The sequence below is a fragment of the Notothenia rossii genome, assembly GCF_949606895.1.
Source record: "Notothenia rossii genome assembly, chromosome: 10".
NCBI classification, from domain to species: domain Eukaryota; kingdom Metazoa; phylum Chordata; class Actinopteri; order Perciformes; family Nototheniidae; genus Notothenia; species Notothenia rossii.
The window spans coordinates 21,502,778-21,520,440 of NC_136908.1; the positions used below are offsets into that span (position 1 = coordinate 21,502,778).

At 45.0% G+C, this 17,663-nt stretch overlaps 1 protein-coding gene across 4 annotated transcripts in view; it reads left to right on the forward strand.

The window, feature by feature from the left end:
• Positions 1–17,663, forward strand: part of hivep1 (HIVEP zinc finger 1) — a 67,298-nt gene that overhangs the window by 26,844 nt on the left and 22,791 nt on the right. Inside the window, exon 1 of one of the 4 annotated variants that reach the window (XM_079652779.1) lies at positions 14,002–14,032. The exons of the other annotated variants lie outside the window; for them this stretch is intronic. Coding sequence (XP_079508905.1) covers positions 14,017–14,032 — 16 coding nt within the window. The 5' untranslated portion in view covers positions 14,002–14,016. Of the gene's footprint in view, positions 1–14,001; positions 14,033–17,663 lie in introns of those variants that run through there. 4 annotated transcript variants of the gene reach the window in all.

A 17,663-nucleotide genomic window follows, 5' to 3' on the forward strand; every position in this document is an offset into this window, starting at 1 on the left:
GACAATTATCGCTATTTGCAACCCTAATTGGGACTAGCATTAGTATTCTTGGGCTTCCATACAAAGTCAAAAGTCGAAGTCAACTTTATTGTCAATCTCAAAATATGTTTTATACACACAGAAAGATTGAAATAATGTTTACCACAGTCATGGTTGAACATGTAAATAGAGCATTTGTTTTTTATAAGACACAAACATGTTTTTGACTACAATTTCCTTACTGTTTTTTAACTCTGATTTGATGAAAACAGAAGAGAAGGGAGTGGGCGGTGGAAGCTGAAAGGATAGAGAAGAAAATGTGAATTAAAAAGAGGGTGATGATGATGGGAAGAGGCAGAAAGGGAGGAGAAGAAAGGGAAGGCAAGGTAGGGTAATTGAGGATGCAGAGGAGGAGGAGAAACATAAAAAGGCAATGAGGGAGCGACATGTCTCTTGTGCCCCGTGTGGTTATGTAACGCTACCTTCTGCTGATGGCAGAGGAAAGCGCAGAGTACCAGCAGTGAATGTCGTGGAGGTGGGTGGCAAAAATAACAGCACGGAGGAAGAGTATCCATGCGGCAGTATCCATCAGAACCATAACAAAGGTCAAACGTGGCTATTACCTTTCTGTAATTCCCAGAATACAAACTGCTAAAGATTATCAGTCTTGTTCGTCAGACTTTGGGAACCTGTTTTTCTTCCACGTAAATGTGATAGTTAATCAATGAATAGAGGTTTCTGGTTGATCGATTGGACAACATCATTCATTTGGTGACATCAATTTGGGATTAAAAAAAATGCCAACAGGTGTTCTTCATTATCCGACATTTTCGGACCAAACAATGGATTTACTAATTTTGCAGATTAATCATTAATGAAAATAATAATTGGTTGCAGCTCCACAGAGAGAGAAACCAGAGAGAGCCTCAGAGCAGCTGCAGGAAAGCCCTGTGGGAGTCTGCAGGGCCGGGCACGCTCTGCAGGAGAAACACTGCACACTGTTGCAACACACTGCACACTGTCACTGCACACTGCACACTGTAGCAACACACTGCACGCTGCACACTGTAGCAACACACTGCACGCTGTAGCAACACACTGCACGCTGTAGCAACACACAGCACACTGTAGCAACACACTGCACACTGTAGCAACACACTGCACGCTGTAGCAACACACTGCACGCTGTAGCAACACACTGCACACTGTAGCAACACACTGCACGCTGTAGCAACACACTGCACACTGTCTGCACACTGTAGCAACACACTGCACACTGTCTGCACACTGTAGCAACACACTGCACACTGTAGCAACACACAGCACACTGTAGCAACACACAGCACACTGTAGCAACACACAGCACACTGTAGCAACACACTGCACACTGTCTGCACACTGTAGCAACACACTGCACACTGTCTGCACACTGTAGCAACACACTGCACACTGTAGCAACACACTGCACGCTGTAGCAACACACTGCACACTGTAGCAACACACTGCACGCTGTAGCAACACACTGCACACTGTCTGCACACTGTAGCAACACACTGCACACTGTCTGCACACTGTAGCAACACACTGCACACTGTAGCAACACACAGCACACTGTAGCAACACACAGCACACTGTAGCAACACACAGCACACTGTAGCAACACACTGCACACTGTCTGCACACTGTAGCAACACACTGCACACTGTCTGCACACTGTAGCAACACACTGCACACTGTAGCAACACACTGCACACTGTAGCAACACACAGCACACTGTAGCAACACACTGCACACTGTGGCTGCACACTGTAGCAACCCACAAAACACTGTAGTGACACACTGCACACTGTAGCAACACACAGCACACTGTAGCAACACACTGCACACTGTAGCAACACACAGCACACTGTAGCAACACACTGCACACTGTAGCAACACACTGTAGCAACACACTGCACACTGTAGCAACACACAGCACACTGTAGCAACACACTGCACACTGTGGCTGCACACTGTAGCAACCCACAAAACACTGTAGCGACACACTGCACACTGTAGCAACACACTGCACACTGTAGCAACACACTGCACACTGTCTGCACACTGTAGCAACACACTGCACACTGTGGCTGCACACTGTAGCAACCCACAAAACACTGTAGTGACACACTGCACACTGTAGCAACACACTGCACACTGTCTGCACACTGTAGCAACACACTGCACACTGTGGCTGCACACTGTAGCAACACACTGCACACTGTCTGCACACTGTAGCAACACACTGCACACTGTAGCAACACACTGCACACTGTCTGCACACTGTAGCAACACACTGCACACTGTGGCTGCACACTGTAGCAACACACTGCACACTGTCTGCACACTGTAGCAACACACTGCACACTGTAGCAACACACTGCACACTGTAGCAACCCACAAAACACTGTAGTGACACACAACACACTGTAGCAACAAACTGCACACTGTAGCAACACACTGTAGCAACACACAACACACCGTAGCAACACACAACACACCGTAGCAACACACAACACACTGTAGCAACACACAACACACTGTAGCAACACACAACACACCGTAGCAAAACACAACACACTGTAGCAACACACAACACACCGTAGCAACACACTGTAGCAACACACTGTAGCAACCCACAAAACACTGTAGCAACACACAACACACTGTAGCAACACACAACACACTGTAGCAACACACAACACACCGTAGCAACACACAACACACCGTAGCAACACACAACACACTGTAGCAACTCACAACACACCGTAGCAACACACTGCACAATGTAGCAACAAACAACACACCGTAGCAACAACAAACTGCAACAACACACTGCAACAACACTGTTGGACAGTAACTAGTTAGATATAGCTGTGTTAAAAAATTCAACTAGAAAATAAACATGTAACAGAAACCCTCTGGAAAGACACGCTGTAATACTATCTACAGCAGTGGTTCCCAACCTTTTTTTTACCAAGGCACCCCTGAAAATATTTCTCGACCCCAAGACACCCCAACTTTTTGTAGATTTAAAAACCACTTCAGAGCTTAAACTAAAAACCATAAATACTCCATAAATTGGTTTTCAAATGTGTATTTAATTGAATAGAACATTTTATAGAACAAATAATGTATTCACACATAATAACAAGAACCAGACTAAAAATGTCAACACCATTTCTATGATGAATTCAATATTATAAACAGGCCTACTAAGTAGGCTCTTTTGTTTTGGCTGAAAATAGTAGGCCTACCTGTGTAAAAACACGAATACATATCAATACAGTTATTATTTTACATTTGGATTTCAAATGAGGCAGGCCTATGATCACTTAGATTAAATAATAACTTAATGGAATTGGAGGGATGAAACAATGCCCTCTGACCTGACTGTGGTCATGTGACTCATCAACCACATCCCAAATATGAAACATTCTGCATTTCGCTATCCAGGTAATACTGATTGACAAAATCATAAATCATACATTTGTAAGAAAGGCACACAAATTAACATCCAAACATAAACATTTCTCAGACCGTTACACGGTGCTAGTGCGACACTTGTGCCTGCTTTTGTGAGCAGAGTCTCTTGATGCGTGGGGGGATAGTGGACAGCGCAACGCGGAGGTCCTGCTCTGCTGACAGCTGAGTCCGGGTCTTGCGAGTGAGGAAAACGCCAGCTCGCACAAGTAGGAGGTTGGAAACTGTAAAAGCACCTTGATGGCACTCTCTGAGAGGGATGGATACTCGTGTCCCACAAGCAGCCAAAATATATCCAGACGTAGTTCCCCGTGCTTCAGTTTCAGGGAGCGGTCCATAGATAGCTCTGCGAGTTCATCCTGAGCTCTGCTGTTTAAACTTGTGGCTGATATTAATGTTATTTTAGACTTCTTTTGCACTGCTGTTCCATCATGTTCTGTCATCCCTGCCTGTGTTGTTGAGGGCTGGGGTGCTTCTTTATTTATTGTCACTACGTAACGATCCATCTTGAAATTATTTGGCGCGAGGATAAAAAGCTGCTCTGCACACCGTAAACAATGACGGCTGACGTAAATCATGAGAATTTAAGCTGTTTAATATTTCTAAATCTGAGCAATATATGTTTTATTAGCTTATGAACTCCATTTTACATGTAATAAAATAAAGTGTATATGAAGTGAAGTTTATTAAGTGAGAAAAAAATGTGGAACATAAAAATACGTTTTTTTGCGGCACACTTGGACAGTGCTCGCGGCACCCCAGTGTGCCGCGGCACACCGGTTGTGAACCACTGATCTAGAGTATGACAATAAGCTGACTATTAAAATAGCTGCCGCTTGTCTAATCATTAAAATAGATTCGGACATTAACGAGGTACAGCCCGACGTTGTGTCATTATTCTACAATCGAGGCAAAAAGGACATTTGTTTAAATTAAAATGGATTTCATGCTGTTAAACGTCTCACATGTTTCCTTTCACAACACTTCACATACACTTACAGCCATCACAACAGCACTCATTAACATCTCAGCTCCTCCCCCTGAGGCTCAAGCAGTGGGAGGCAGCGGATGGAGGAGAGGCTGATGGCTGTTTGGCAATGGAAACAGTAGAAAGGCGGAGGGAGAAGGTGGAGAAGAGAGGCAGCCAAGACCCAGAAGCTGATCCTGAGCAGGATCCTGCTGCTTTCTTTATGTTATCAATGACCTCACATGCCTCTTAGATCCTTATTTCCTGTATGGGCTCTCTGCCTTTTGTTACACCCGCTGCCTCTCGCTGCACTCCTCTAAGATCTAATCAAGAGTTGTCTCTTTTCTTTGAAGGCTCAGCGGCTGTAATAGTCTCTCCTCCATAGCGAGGATGGCACTGTGATTAGATCCGGAGATATGAGAGCAACATCTGTCAACCGGATGAAACTTGTTGGCCAGCATTGTGTTAGATTCCTCTGATTGGACTCACAGTTGCGTCAATAAGTAAGTGGCCGTGTGCTGGCTTCTCTGGAATTGTAGCAGCAGTGGAAGTATTTGGATGTATTCATTAAACAAGGACCAACATTTAATGCACCATTCGATACTCCTGCAATAACTCCAGTAGTAAAGACATATCATAAGTAAAATATACTTAACCTGTTAAGTCCCATAGCCCCGCCCGCAAAACTGTGTCTCAGGGCTTCTTAACATTTAACAACCTATTAATGTGTCATACCCACTTAACGGGAACAAACTCAGCTAACTGACGATATGAACAATTTTTACCGAAACAAAACACAACTCTAACGCCGAGCGTGTGAATTAGCACTAAGCAAAAGAGTGCTAACGCACTTAACACATAACTTACGGTAGCGATCTGTTATACTTCATCGGATCTGCACAAACAAGATAGCATATGAAAGCTGAGATTCCACAGATTCCAATGGTATAATTATGGCCAGGAAAGACAACATACAACTTCACTTTGAGGGGCCAAAGCGGCAAATACGTCTTACCTTTGCTGTTTCTGATCAAAAGTTGTGTTCAATGGCACTAAAACGCATAAAAACGCTGCTGAAGGTTAATCCAATGTCTCTGTGTCACTCTGAAATGATTACTGATAATCCATCATACATTTTTTTTCAATAAGAGTAGTTTTCATATAGAGTGTATGAGAGCTGTAACCCAACTTCCGGTAATGGGCATGATGGCTGCGCATCACTCTCGATCACCAATGGTAATGTTTAGATGGATTGAGGAACCCCCCCCCTTGATTCTAATGGCTCTAACGGTTCAAAAGTGGTTTCAAACACCAAAATCGACCGATAGGTTCCAGAGATATGGCAAATACACCCAAATGACCCAAAAGTGGGTTTATTTTCTAAAAAGGTCAAATTTCACTTGTTTTGCATCAACCTTGATACAGGGTACTTATTATATGTTATAGTTTGGATTCCTAAAGCTTTTTGTCTACTATCCCATCATTCAAGGGTGGTTTTCACTATAAGTAATGTTTTTTCTTTGGACGGACACTATAATTAAACATGTTTTACTATGTTCAATCTGAATTTACATCTATATTGATTCTGACTTTTCTACATCAAACTCACAGGTGTATCATTGCTTTGAGAAAATAAATAATTAATTTACCCCTTTTTAGAAGTGAAGATATAGTCATTTGTTCTGGGCATGTCATTTTCGAGCCTGAAACCTGAAAAACAGGCGTGGGGCTTAACAGGTTAATAGTTCATAAAGCAAAACATATTCCACCCATGGGACTGATATATTATTATATAATATACATATTCTAGTACATGAAGGAAAGAAAACAAAGGATAATAAATAAAGAGTGTCTCAAATAACACTAGTACCTTAAGAACAAAGGTGAAGATGAATCTGTTAAAATAAAAAAGAAATATTGCACATGATATTGAAAATCCGTATAGCACATGATGTGTAAAGCTAACATTTCACATGTTAGTAAAAGGTAATATTGCTCATGATTATGAATGGATATTGCATTTGATAGTCAATACTAATATTGCACATAAAATAATGTTATTTTTCCAAAGTGTCCAGAGTTTGAACTCTCTAGTACATGTATCTCAGGCTTGAGCTTGAACATGCTGTTTTCAGACATCGGTTTGACATTTTTATAAAATTTAAGTTAGTTACTTTTCGGCCAAAAACTCAGCTCATTTCAGATAAACAAGAGAGCATCTGAATGTGGCCTTTGTGTTTGCCTGAAAGCGGTTCTAATCGCGACTCTACGTGTTAAAGTTGAGAGATGGAGCCAAGTGAGAGAAGGTTATGGAGCAACCTTCTGAATAGAGTCTAACGCTGAGTTTGTTATTCATGGTTCCTCCCCGCGTGGTTTTGGATCGGTTTCAGTTTGGTATTCAGAGTAGGAAGGGGTCAGCGTGTGCGTCTGGTTGTATGCAAAGGATAACAAAAACAATTATTAAATTCTTGGCTATTTTCAAGCAGACTGAGGATGTGTTACGGTATCTGAGAGGACCCAAACGCAGGACACGGCAGAGTGTTCAAAAAGGGTTTATTAGTGAACAAAAGGTGCGGGAAGGATAATCCGGCAGGAGTGGCGAGGAAGTGGAGGCTGGTGACGACAACACGGCGGTCAGAGAATGATCCTGGAGCACAGGAAGAAAACACGTTAGCGTCAGAACATCCAGAAATAAGGTAGCTGATAATGCTGAGTAGCCTGGAGGTTTACCACTGTGGTTTAACAACGATCTGGCGCCGACAGGTTGTGGAGCCTCTGCTGATATGCCGTTGTAGATGGCTGATGAGAATCAGGTGTGAGGGTGAACAGCTGATTGCAGCAGGTGAGCCGGGAGCCAGAGTGACAGCCACCACGCCCACACAACAGGCAAAGGGAAAACATCCCCAAGGAGGCGGCTGGAAATGGACAGCCACCACAGTACCCCCCCCCTTAAGGGACGCCTCCAGGCGGCCTACCTGGTCTACCAGGTCTACCAGGGTTATCCCGGTGGAAGTCCCGTACCAGGGACGCGTCGTCGATGTTTCGCCGGGGAACCCAAGACCTCTCCTCCAGGCCATAGCCCTCCCAATCCACGAGATATTGGAATCCCCTTCCACGGCGACGAACGTCCAACAATCGCCTGACGGTGTAGGTTGGGTGACCATCGATGATGCGGGGGGGTGGGGGAAGAGTCACTGGAGGAGACAAGGGGCTGCTGGCAACAGGTTTTAGCAGAGAAACATGAAAAGTAGGGTGAACCTTCATGTGTGGGGGAAGCTTGAGCTTGACTGCAGATGGGTTAACAACAGAGTCGATGATGAAGGGGCCGACATAACGTGGCGTGAGTTTTTTAGACTCTGTCTTGAGTGGGAGGTCTTTGGAGGAAAGCCAAACACTCTGACCTGGTAAGTAGTTGGGGGCCGGGGTCCTGTGACGGTCTGCGATGAGGCGGTTGCGGGCAGCGGAACGGAGCAGGGCGGCTCGGGTGTCCTTCCACACCTTACGACAGCGTCGAAGGTGGGTCTGAATGGAAGGAACAGCAACTTCCTCTTCCTGTGCTGGAAACAGGGGTGGTTGAAAACCCATGGCACAATGAAAAGGTGAAATACCTGTGGCTGCATTTGACAGGGAGTTGTGGGCATATTCGATCCATGGCAGATGTGGGCACCATGAAGAGGGGTTCCTGAAAGCCACACAGCGGAGAGCCGCTCCCAGGTCCTGGTTGGCCCGTTCCGTTTGCCCGTTTGTTTGAGGATGATAACCCGACGACAGGCTCACCGATGCTCCCAGAGCCTGACAGAAGACTTTCCAAACGTGGGAAATGAACTGGGGACCCCGGTCAGAAACGATGTCGGTGGGGATTCCATGTAGTCGAACAACGTGGTTGACCAGAAGATCTGCAGTCTCTCGGGCTGTGGGAAGCTTGGGGAGAGCAACAAAGTGTACCATCTTGGAAAATCTGTCCACAATAGTTAGGATGATGGTATTACCTTGTGAGAGTGGAAGTCCAGTAACAAAATCCAAGGCCACATGCGACCAAGGGCGACTAGGTACTGGCAGCGGGCGAAGCAGACCAGAGGGAGGTTGGTGGGAGGACTTGGCGCGGGCACATACTGTACAGGCAGCAACAAAGACCCTGGTGTCTTGAGCCATGGAAGGCCACCAGAACCGCTGTCTGAGGATAAACAGTGTGCGATGGACACCAGGATGACACGAGAGACGGGAGGCGTGTGCCCACTGCAGGACCTTGGAGCGGACAGAGATAGGCACAAAGAGATTATTAGCTGGGCAGTTACCTGGGTTAGGCTGCGCCCGCTGAGCCTCCTTAACAAGTGACTCAATCTCCCAAGTAACAGCCGCTACCACGCAGGAGGCAGGCAGGATGGTGTCTGGACCGGCAGCTGGTTCTTCGGAAGCAAACTGGCGAGAGAGAGCGTCCGGCTTGAGGTTCCGTGACCCTGGGCGGTAGGTAAGGGTGAATGAGAAGCGACCGAAATACAGAGCCCATCGAGCCTGACGGGAGTTAAGGCGCTTGGCAGTTTGGATGTAAGCCAAGTTTTTGTGGTCTGTCCATACAATAAAAGGGAGCTCAGCTCCCTCCAGCCAGTGTCTCCACTCCTCTAGGGCAAGTTTGACAGCCAGCAGCTCTCTGTTACCCACGTCATAGTTTTTCTCAGCTGGAGTGAGGCGGCGGGAGAAAAATGCACAAGGGTGTAATTTTTGGTCTCTTTCCGAGCGCTGGGAAAGAACTGCGCCTACCCCGGTGTTGGAGGCATCAACCTCCACAACGAACTGGCGAGAGGAATCAGGGTGGATGAGCACAGGGGCAGTGGTGAAGAGTCTCTTTAGCTCCGAGAAGGCTGCATCGCACTCTGGGGTCCAGGAAAAGCCAGTTGTAGGGGAAGTGAGTCTGGTTAAAGGGCCCGCCACTCTGCTGTAGTCTCTGATGAAGCGCCGATAGAAATTGGCGAAACCAAGAAACTGTTGAAGCTGTTTCACTGAGGTTGGTTTTGGCCACCCTGCCACTGCTTGGATCTTCTCAGGGTCGGCCCTAATCTTTCCTCCCTCAACGATGTAGCCCAGGAATGAGACTGTGTTGACATGGAATGCGCATTTCTCCGCCTTCACAAAGAGTCTGTTCTCCAGGAGTCTCTGCAGCACCTGCCTGACATGGATAATGTGTTCCTCCTGGTTACGAGAGAATATAAGGATGTCATCCAAGTAGACGAAAACTGATCGGTTGAGGAGGTCACGGAGCACATCGTTAACCATCGACTGGAAAACTGCTGGGGCATTCATCAGTCCAAAAGGCATTACCAGATACTCGAAGTGACCGAGTGGTGTGTTAAAGGCCGTCTTCCACTCGTCCCCTTCTCGGATTCTGACGAGGTGGTAGGCATTGCGGAGATCCAGTTTGGAAAAAATTGTGGCTTCCTGGAGGGGTTCAAAGGCAGAGTTGATGAGGGGTAATGGATATCTGTTTTTTACAGTGATGGTATTAAGACCCCTGTAATCAATGCAGGGTCGCAGTGAGCGGTCCTTCTTGGACACGAAGAAAAAACCAGCTCCGACCGGGGAGGAGGATGGGCGGATGACACCGGCAGCCAGGGAGTCATGGATGTAACTCTCCATGGATTTCCTCTCAGGGCGAGACAGGTTGAACAGACGGGAGGAAGGCAGAGGGGCCCCGGGAAGAAGGTCAATGGGACAGTCGTAGGGTCGATGAGGGGGAAGAGAAAGAGCTCGCTGTTTACTGAACACTTCTCCCAGGTCATGATATTCAGTGGGGACAGATGACATGTCAGGCGGCTCGATCTTGGGTGGTGGAGTGGCGGTCTCTGCAGGCGGTAGGGCAGACTGCAGGCATGAGGATAGACAAAAACAACTCCAACTAAGGATTTTGCCAGTTACCCAATTAATCTGGGGGTTGTGTGTTCTTAACCAGGGATGGCCCAACACTATGGGGGCATGAGGTGAGGAAATTAGGTGAAACTGAATAACCTCACGATGGTTTCCAGACAGAATGAGGTTTACTGGCAAGGTGCGGTGAGTGACTTGGGCCAGGAATTTACCATTAAGAGCATTAGCATTAAGAGGTGAATCTAACACTTCGGAGGGAATTCCTGCCTGAACTGCAATATTAATGTCCAAAAAATTCTCGTCCGCCCCCGAGTCCACTAAAGCGAGCAGAGGTAGGAACTGTTGGTTGCAGCAAAGCACGGCTTCTAGCTGCGTTCTGGGTCGGGGGTTGAGAGAGGAGGAAGGGCTCGCCAGAATCCCCACACCTACTGACGAGCCTGACCTTTTGGAGATTGGGGCAGTGGCAGTCCCAATTTGGGGATCAGGTGAGGAGTAGCTGGGATTGGGGTGACGGCTATTCCTATCCCTACGTCTCTCTCTGAGGCGATTATCAATCTTGATAGTTGTGGCAATTAAATTATCCAAGCTAACTGGATCATCCCTAGGAGCTAGCTCGTCTTTAATTGCTTCGTTCAGCCCCTGAAGAAAAATATCCTGCAATGACTCGTTATTCCAGCCTGAGTCTGCAGCAACTGTTCTAAACTCAACTGAAAATTCGGCTACACTACGGGAGCCCTGCCGGAGAGAAAGAAGGCGCCTGGAAGCGTCCCTCCCTCGTACCGGGTGATCAAAAACTTTTTTCATTTCGGAAATGAAAGTATCAAATGATAAGCAAATGTGTGGCTGGCTCTCCCTAACAGCTGTAGCCCAATCTAAAGCACTCCCCTTCAACAGACTCATTACGTATGCTACCCTAGCCCCATCTGTATGATAAGTACTGGGCTGCTGCTCAAAAACTAACGTACACTGGAACAAAAAGGCTCTACAAATCCCCAAATTTCCAGCGTATCGCTCCGGTGTGGGAATGACGGCCTCTCGTAGCTGATAGAGAGGTGCGGCAGGAGCGGGAGGAGGGGCTGCCGGCTGTGCAGCGGGCTGCGGAGGAGAATACTGTGTGGTGAGCAGTTCTACTTGCGGGCCGATCCTTTGCACGTTAGCGGAGAGGTTCCGGAGAGTCTCCACTACCTCACGGAGAACCACAGCGTGATGCCCCACGAGAGCGCCTTGACTGGCCAGGGCTTGGCTGAGTTCGTCCGCAGTCTTGGACTGGTGGCCTGTGTCCGCTGGGTCCATGCTGGCCAGATCGTTCTGTTGGCCAGATCGTTCTGTTACGGTATCTGAGAGGACCCAAACGCAGGACACGGCAGAGTGTTCAAAAAGGGTTTATTAGTGAACAAAAGGTGCGGGAAGGATAATCCGGCAGGAGTGGCGAGGAAGTGGAGGCTGGTGACGACAACACGGCGGTCAGAGAATGATCCTGGAGCACAGGAAGAAAACACGTTAGCGTCAGAACATCCAGAAATAAGGTAGCTGATAATGCTGAGTAGCCTGGAGGTTTACCACTGTGGTTTAACAACGATCTGGCGCCGACAGGTTGTGGAGCCTCTGCTGATATGCCGTTGTAGATGGCTGATGAGAATCAGGTGTGAGGGTGAACAGCTGATTGCAGCAGGTTAGCCGGGAGCCAGAGTGACAGCCACCACGCCCACACAACAGGCAAAGGGAAAACATCCCCAAGGAGGCGGCTGGAAATGGACAGCCACCACAGGATGTGCATGTATTGAGACTTGTTTAACATACAGAGGGCAGAATATTAGAGGATACTAGCTGGATTACTTCATTCAGGCCCTGTTGCATTATCCCCAGCTCAGCTGTCATTATCTCACTTGTTCCCACAGGGATGAGGCGTCGTGTCCTCCAATGCTCTCCACACCAACACTTATGGGCCAGTGTTTGCACAGTGATCCCTCCTTAGGTCATTTTTAAAAACAGTAAAGGCCGACTCAGTGACTCAGTGCTTATTTTTTCACCAACTCTATGCTTTTGCTTTAGCCGGCCTAATGACAGAGTACGATGTTGATTTTGGAGGTTTTTGCCCGTGAACTATTTGTCTTCCGTACATCAGCAATGACACTGCACAAACTGCTGGGTCACGCTTGTTTATTGTTGGACCTGGGTAAACATTAATCAGAGTTTCTGAACCTCTTTTGCGGCCAAACCCTCAGAAATCCCAGTAATGACAAGACAAAAGTAAAGCAGAGGCTGCTTCCTCTTTTTTTCCAGTACAGTGAGGTTAAACAAACAGACAAGGGAGATGCTTCTGTCATTTAACAGCCGGCTAGTCGTGTTTGCCTAACTCTCGTCGGCTGTCAGCCTGTCTGCCCTGAGCAGGGTGAATCCTTTTAAACACCTCCTCACCCCCCCCCCCCCCCCCTTCCCTGTAACACACTGACCTGCAGGCTGTCTCTGACCGGGACCCTGCAGCGTTATCTCACCCTGTCCATGTCAACATCTCTCTGTCAGTCAGTCAGTCAGTCAGTCAGTCAGTCAGTCAGTCAGTCAGTTTTTACTTAATCTTCAACTGAGAGGCACAATTTAATGTTGCATTTTTTACATTTCTGCAGTTTTCAAGGTCACCTATACTCTTGTTTTTGCAGCAACAACTTTAAATGTCTCTCTTTTTAATTAAATTTTTAGTTAAAAATAACAACAGTTGCTGCTGGGTGTCTCTGTTTCACGGATTTCCTCCTCCCTTTGTTTGTGGTTTTTAAGGCATGGCATGGGAAACTCTATTTATATAGGACTTCTCTTATGCTTTACATGAAATCAAATTTGGATCAAGTTAACCACTTAATTATTAATCAAAGATGGACATTTTAAAAACTAAAGATAGGTAAGTAAAAGCATGTTCATTTTTCCAGTTGAAATGCTTATTGTGACTTATTGTTACTTGGCTATTTACACTAATGCAGTCCAATTATATTTATATGTATTCCATGAGGAAAGTAATCCAAGACACACCAAAAAGTAGCAGCCAGGTTCAGAACAAGTGAAATATGATGATCTTAAATGTCCTGCTTATTATTTAGTTTAAAGTTACATAAAATAGAAAAAAAACAGCAAATCACCTTAATTTAGTGACTCACTAAATTGATTTGATTGATTGACTGTTGATCAAAATAGTTGCCTTTAAATGTTCTGTTGATTACCGCAGCTTTAACACAACTATACAACTCTAAAATGTAACCTCATTATTTAGAGGGAACAGAAAGAGAGTTATAGGATGAAGAGAAGGAAGTCCTCCTCACCCGGTGAGTAAGCTGTTGGGCAACCAGCAGTTGGCAGGGCACACTAAATTCCTCCCCCCTCTGACACACACAGAAAGAGGGAGGGAGAGCAAAGGGAAGGATGCCCTGGAGCGAGCCAGAGCCGGTTTAAGTGACGTCACCCAGACTGCTCTGTTTGGGCAGGCCCTCCCCTCCCCTCCCCTTTCACCCCTCCCCCCTCTCTCTTCCTGGTCCTTACAGGAATTCCCCTCCTCGTCACTTTATTCAGAGGAAAACGCCTCGCGCAGCCACAGCTGATAGGGCGGAAACACACACACACACACTTGTGACTGCTTGTGTTGACACTGGAGTGTGTGTGCACTTGTTGCCTTCGAACAAAAGGAGCTCCTCAGTGTTTGTTCCATGAAACATCAGCAGGGTAAGAAGTAAGCATTTTGTCCTATAGACATGTTAAAACACCCTGCATTAGTTACTATTTTTAAGTTTGTTCTGTGCTGAACAATATGTCAGTGTCAGGGGCAGAAATGTTCTTCATTCGAGGTGTTTTTTGACTCGTACTATAAGTCCACAGCAGAAACAACTCCGCTCTTGTGAGACTGAGTGGGATGTCAAGGTGAACGACACAAGACAGGAAGCAGTCAGCATGCCGTCAGTCAACCGTAGCGCCACTGTAAACGACAAAAAACAGGCCGTGGGTCTTTCGGGACCCGAGCGTGTTTTTAGACTTCAGTTCCTTACACTGAAGACAGCGCTGCTTTTAGTTTTGATTTGACAATCCATGTGGGGCACAGGCTGCTCTGGGTCCTGGGTTTATTTTAACTCCGCAAAGGAGGTTCTGTTTTTATTGTGGTTTGTTTGTAGTCCATCTTATTGTTGATCACAAGTAGGTTTCTGGAATCTCTTTTCAAGTTAAATTCCTACTAAGAAATAATGGAGTGTTTATCAGTAAGCTTTAGAGGTTCTGATAGGCTGGTTTTGTACCTTTGACCAGAGACAGGCTAAGTGATTCCAGCTGTTTGCTGTCTTAATGCTAAACTAACTGCTGCTAGCTCCATTTTTGGGAACATGTAGTATTGATCTTCTCATCTACATCTCTAAATAAATTGAGTAAATGTTTTTCCTAAAAACTGAAAGAATTACCTTTAAAATTTGCCAATTAAATAACATTGTATGTACTTGACCCTGGTAACAATTTCAGCCAAGTTCCATTTAGTATCTGTTTGGAGCTTTTCATCGTTTCACACAATCTTCCTGAACGAACGGAATCACAAAGTCGTTTAACAATTGAAAAAATAATATTAGATTTTCTCAAATATGCTACCTTTTACATTTAAGTGGTATTGAAGAAGTGCTAGGGTATCCGGGTGTCACAAAGAAACAGAAACACAAAGATATAAACTAATGACAAATATTCATTTCGCACCTAATCACCATGATTATTAAATACAGTCGTAGCTGCATGTGACCTCCTTTCTCCCTCCGTCTCCTCCTTAATCATTGACATACTGTACAGAGCTTACTGTATGTTTGCAAAACTTGTTTTTCGAACTGAGACGACTGAAACGTGCTTCCTGTCCCACGAGGCCCGTCAACACTGGCCGTCAGTAGTGTTTTCAAGCAAGAAGGGAACTTGAGATGCTGACTGGATAAAGTTTGACGTGTAGCTTGTTTTACTTCCACTTTTTTTTGCCTCTGCTAAGAAAGAAAGAAGTGGGTGTTTGTGTACAGTCGAGGACTTGCTGGTGAATTTCACCGACTGTGTTTATGTCTTATCTGAAACAGTTAGGCTCAAACAGACAGGAATATGAGGTGATAAGTTGCTCCTAGTCCATTTAGGACCTTTTATAGTGCAGTAGTGTGGGAGAGTTGTAAAGATGATTTCATCGCTAATTTTCATAGGAAAATGTTCTAACAAATAGTTCTTTATATTTCAGTTTTTTAAATTTTCTCCACATTTTCTTCTTTTTCTTCACTGTGTCCCAATTTTTTTAATGTGTTTTTTTTCTTTGTTCTCACTTGCGAATTGAATTATTTGGGGCAGTAGGCCGTAACTGATGAGCATTTCTCACACATTTCTGATGTTGTTTCACAATCCAAACAAATGACTGTGCTGTAAAGTCATTTTCGAAGGGGACTGGAAGAAGTTATCTGGGTTCACTTTGAAGGCGCCAGACTCCATTGACAAAAACAGGCTGTACTAGACCAGGGACTTCTGTGTGTCAAAACACAGCTTTTGTCAATGGAGTCTGCTGGTTCATAGAAAACATAGATAACCAGAATCAGAATTGCTTTATTCGTGCAGCAGCAGGGAACTTGACAGCGCTACAGCAGCAAAGGTATAGTGCAGAAAAGGTAAAAGGAATAAGAGTAGGCCTTTATATATATATATTTATTTATTTATGTTAAAAAAAGGCAAGCACAAGTTATTAGAAATATTGGCTTCAGTCCCCCTTTTAAAAGGCACTCTGATGGCAAGGTAAAGGTGTGAAAACAAACTACATTGTACAATTGAACTGATTTTTTTTGTAGATAAAATACGTAAAATATACAAGTGAACATTTCTATCTCTCGATTATGTCTCCAAGCCTGGGACTGATCACTTGTGTCTTGCTGAAACTGTTGCTATGAAACTATTTGGATCAGCAGTTGTGCAGAAAACAGTGAAAACCCATTCCGCCTGTAAATGCATGAATAGACTGACTTTAAAAAACAGCCGCACAAGCACATCCCAAACGGGCACTGCCCTGGTGAAGATAATTGTTAGCTGCAGAATCCAGATTCTCCTAGGCAGCTTGTGATTTACTTTACTACATCCTAAATAAAACAAGATTTACAGGCTTCACACCTTTCATGATTTCTAACTGCGAAAGGAAGGAAATAATTAGTTTGGGCTTCTTGGCTGCAGCTTCTTTCTGTGTTGTGTTCAGAGTCTGGCTCCTGCTCTTCTATTTTGGTGCAGGCAGATTTTTGGGAGGAATGTTTGTCTGTGTGTGTTTGTTGTGAAAAAGATCGAAGAGGTAATATTCATGTTCATCCCCGCCTGTGCCATTAAACCCCTCTACGCACACACACGCGCACACACACACACACACACACACACACACTTTTCTACCCACCCAGTAGTGTTATTTTTATAACAATTTTTCGCAAGGGTGCCCACGCAGTCCCAATAATCAGTGGCCTTTGGCCTGCTGCTTCTTCCACCTACAGTTTCATGTGGGGGCAGCCGTACTGTATAGATACCAAACCACTGTCTTTGTCTGCGTTTGATCAATATTTCAGTTGTCGACTTGGTTTTTGCAGCTTTGTCACAAATTATTACAAGGGAAGGGTCCAGGCCTTTCCTCCAGACATGTCCTACCTCTATTATTATTATTATTATTATTATTATTATTATGGAAAATGGATCTCAAGCAAGTAAATCCACATTTCTTCTTGTGTTTGTGTACACGATCGGCATCTCAGCCCCTGTTTATAGGCATACATTATTAAAAGGTTGCCTCGCCTCGAAGCTCTAGTTAAGGCAGAATATTATTTTTTTTAACTCGTACCTGCCCATACTCTATTCATCATGCTGCAGGTAAACCAGGTCTGCTGCAGCCTCCCTCCACTTTCATGCTCAGCAGTCAGCAGCTGATCTGCAGGCTGGAGAGAGAGAGCAAGATTTCTGTGAACGCTTTGTTTAAGTCCTAAGGTACACCGAACCCTCCTCTTCCTCTTCCTCTTTCTCCATTCAATTCAAAGGCTTTATTTTTAAATGCTACAGAGATGCAGCATGGTTTTTAGTAATGGTTGCCTCATCAATAAACATACTTAGTTTGATATATTCATGTTACTACATACGTCCTTTTTGATATCTTAATTACAACATGTTGTCATAACACCTCGAAAGAACTTGTCAACCAAATACTTTTTTTTAAATTAGCAACACTATTAATGAGAAACAAAAACAATTAATGAAATAAGGAGACGTTCAATGCTAGCTTCTTTTGTCCTTTTGTGTTTCAATTAGATAAATAAAAAAATGCAACAAAACGGTAAATAAAAAA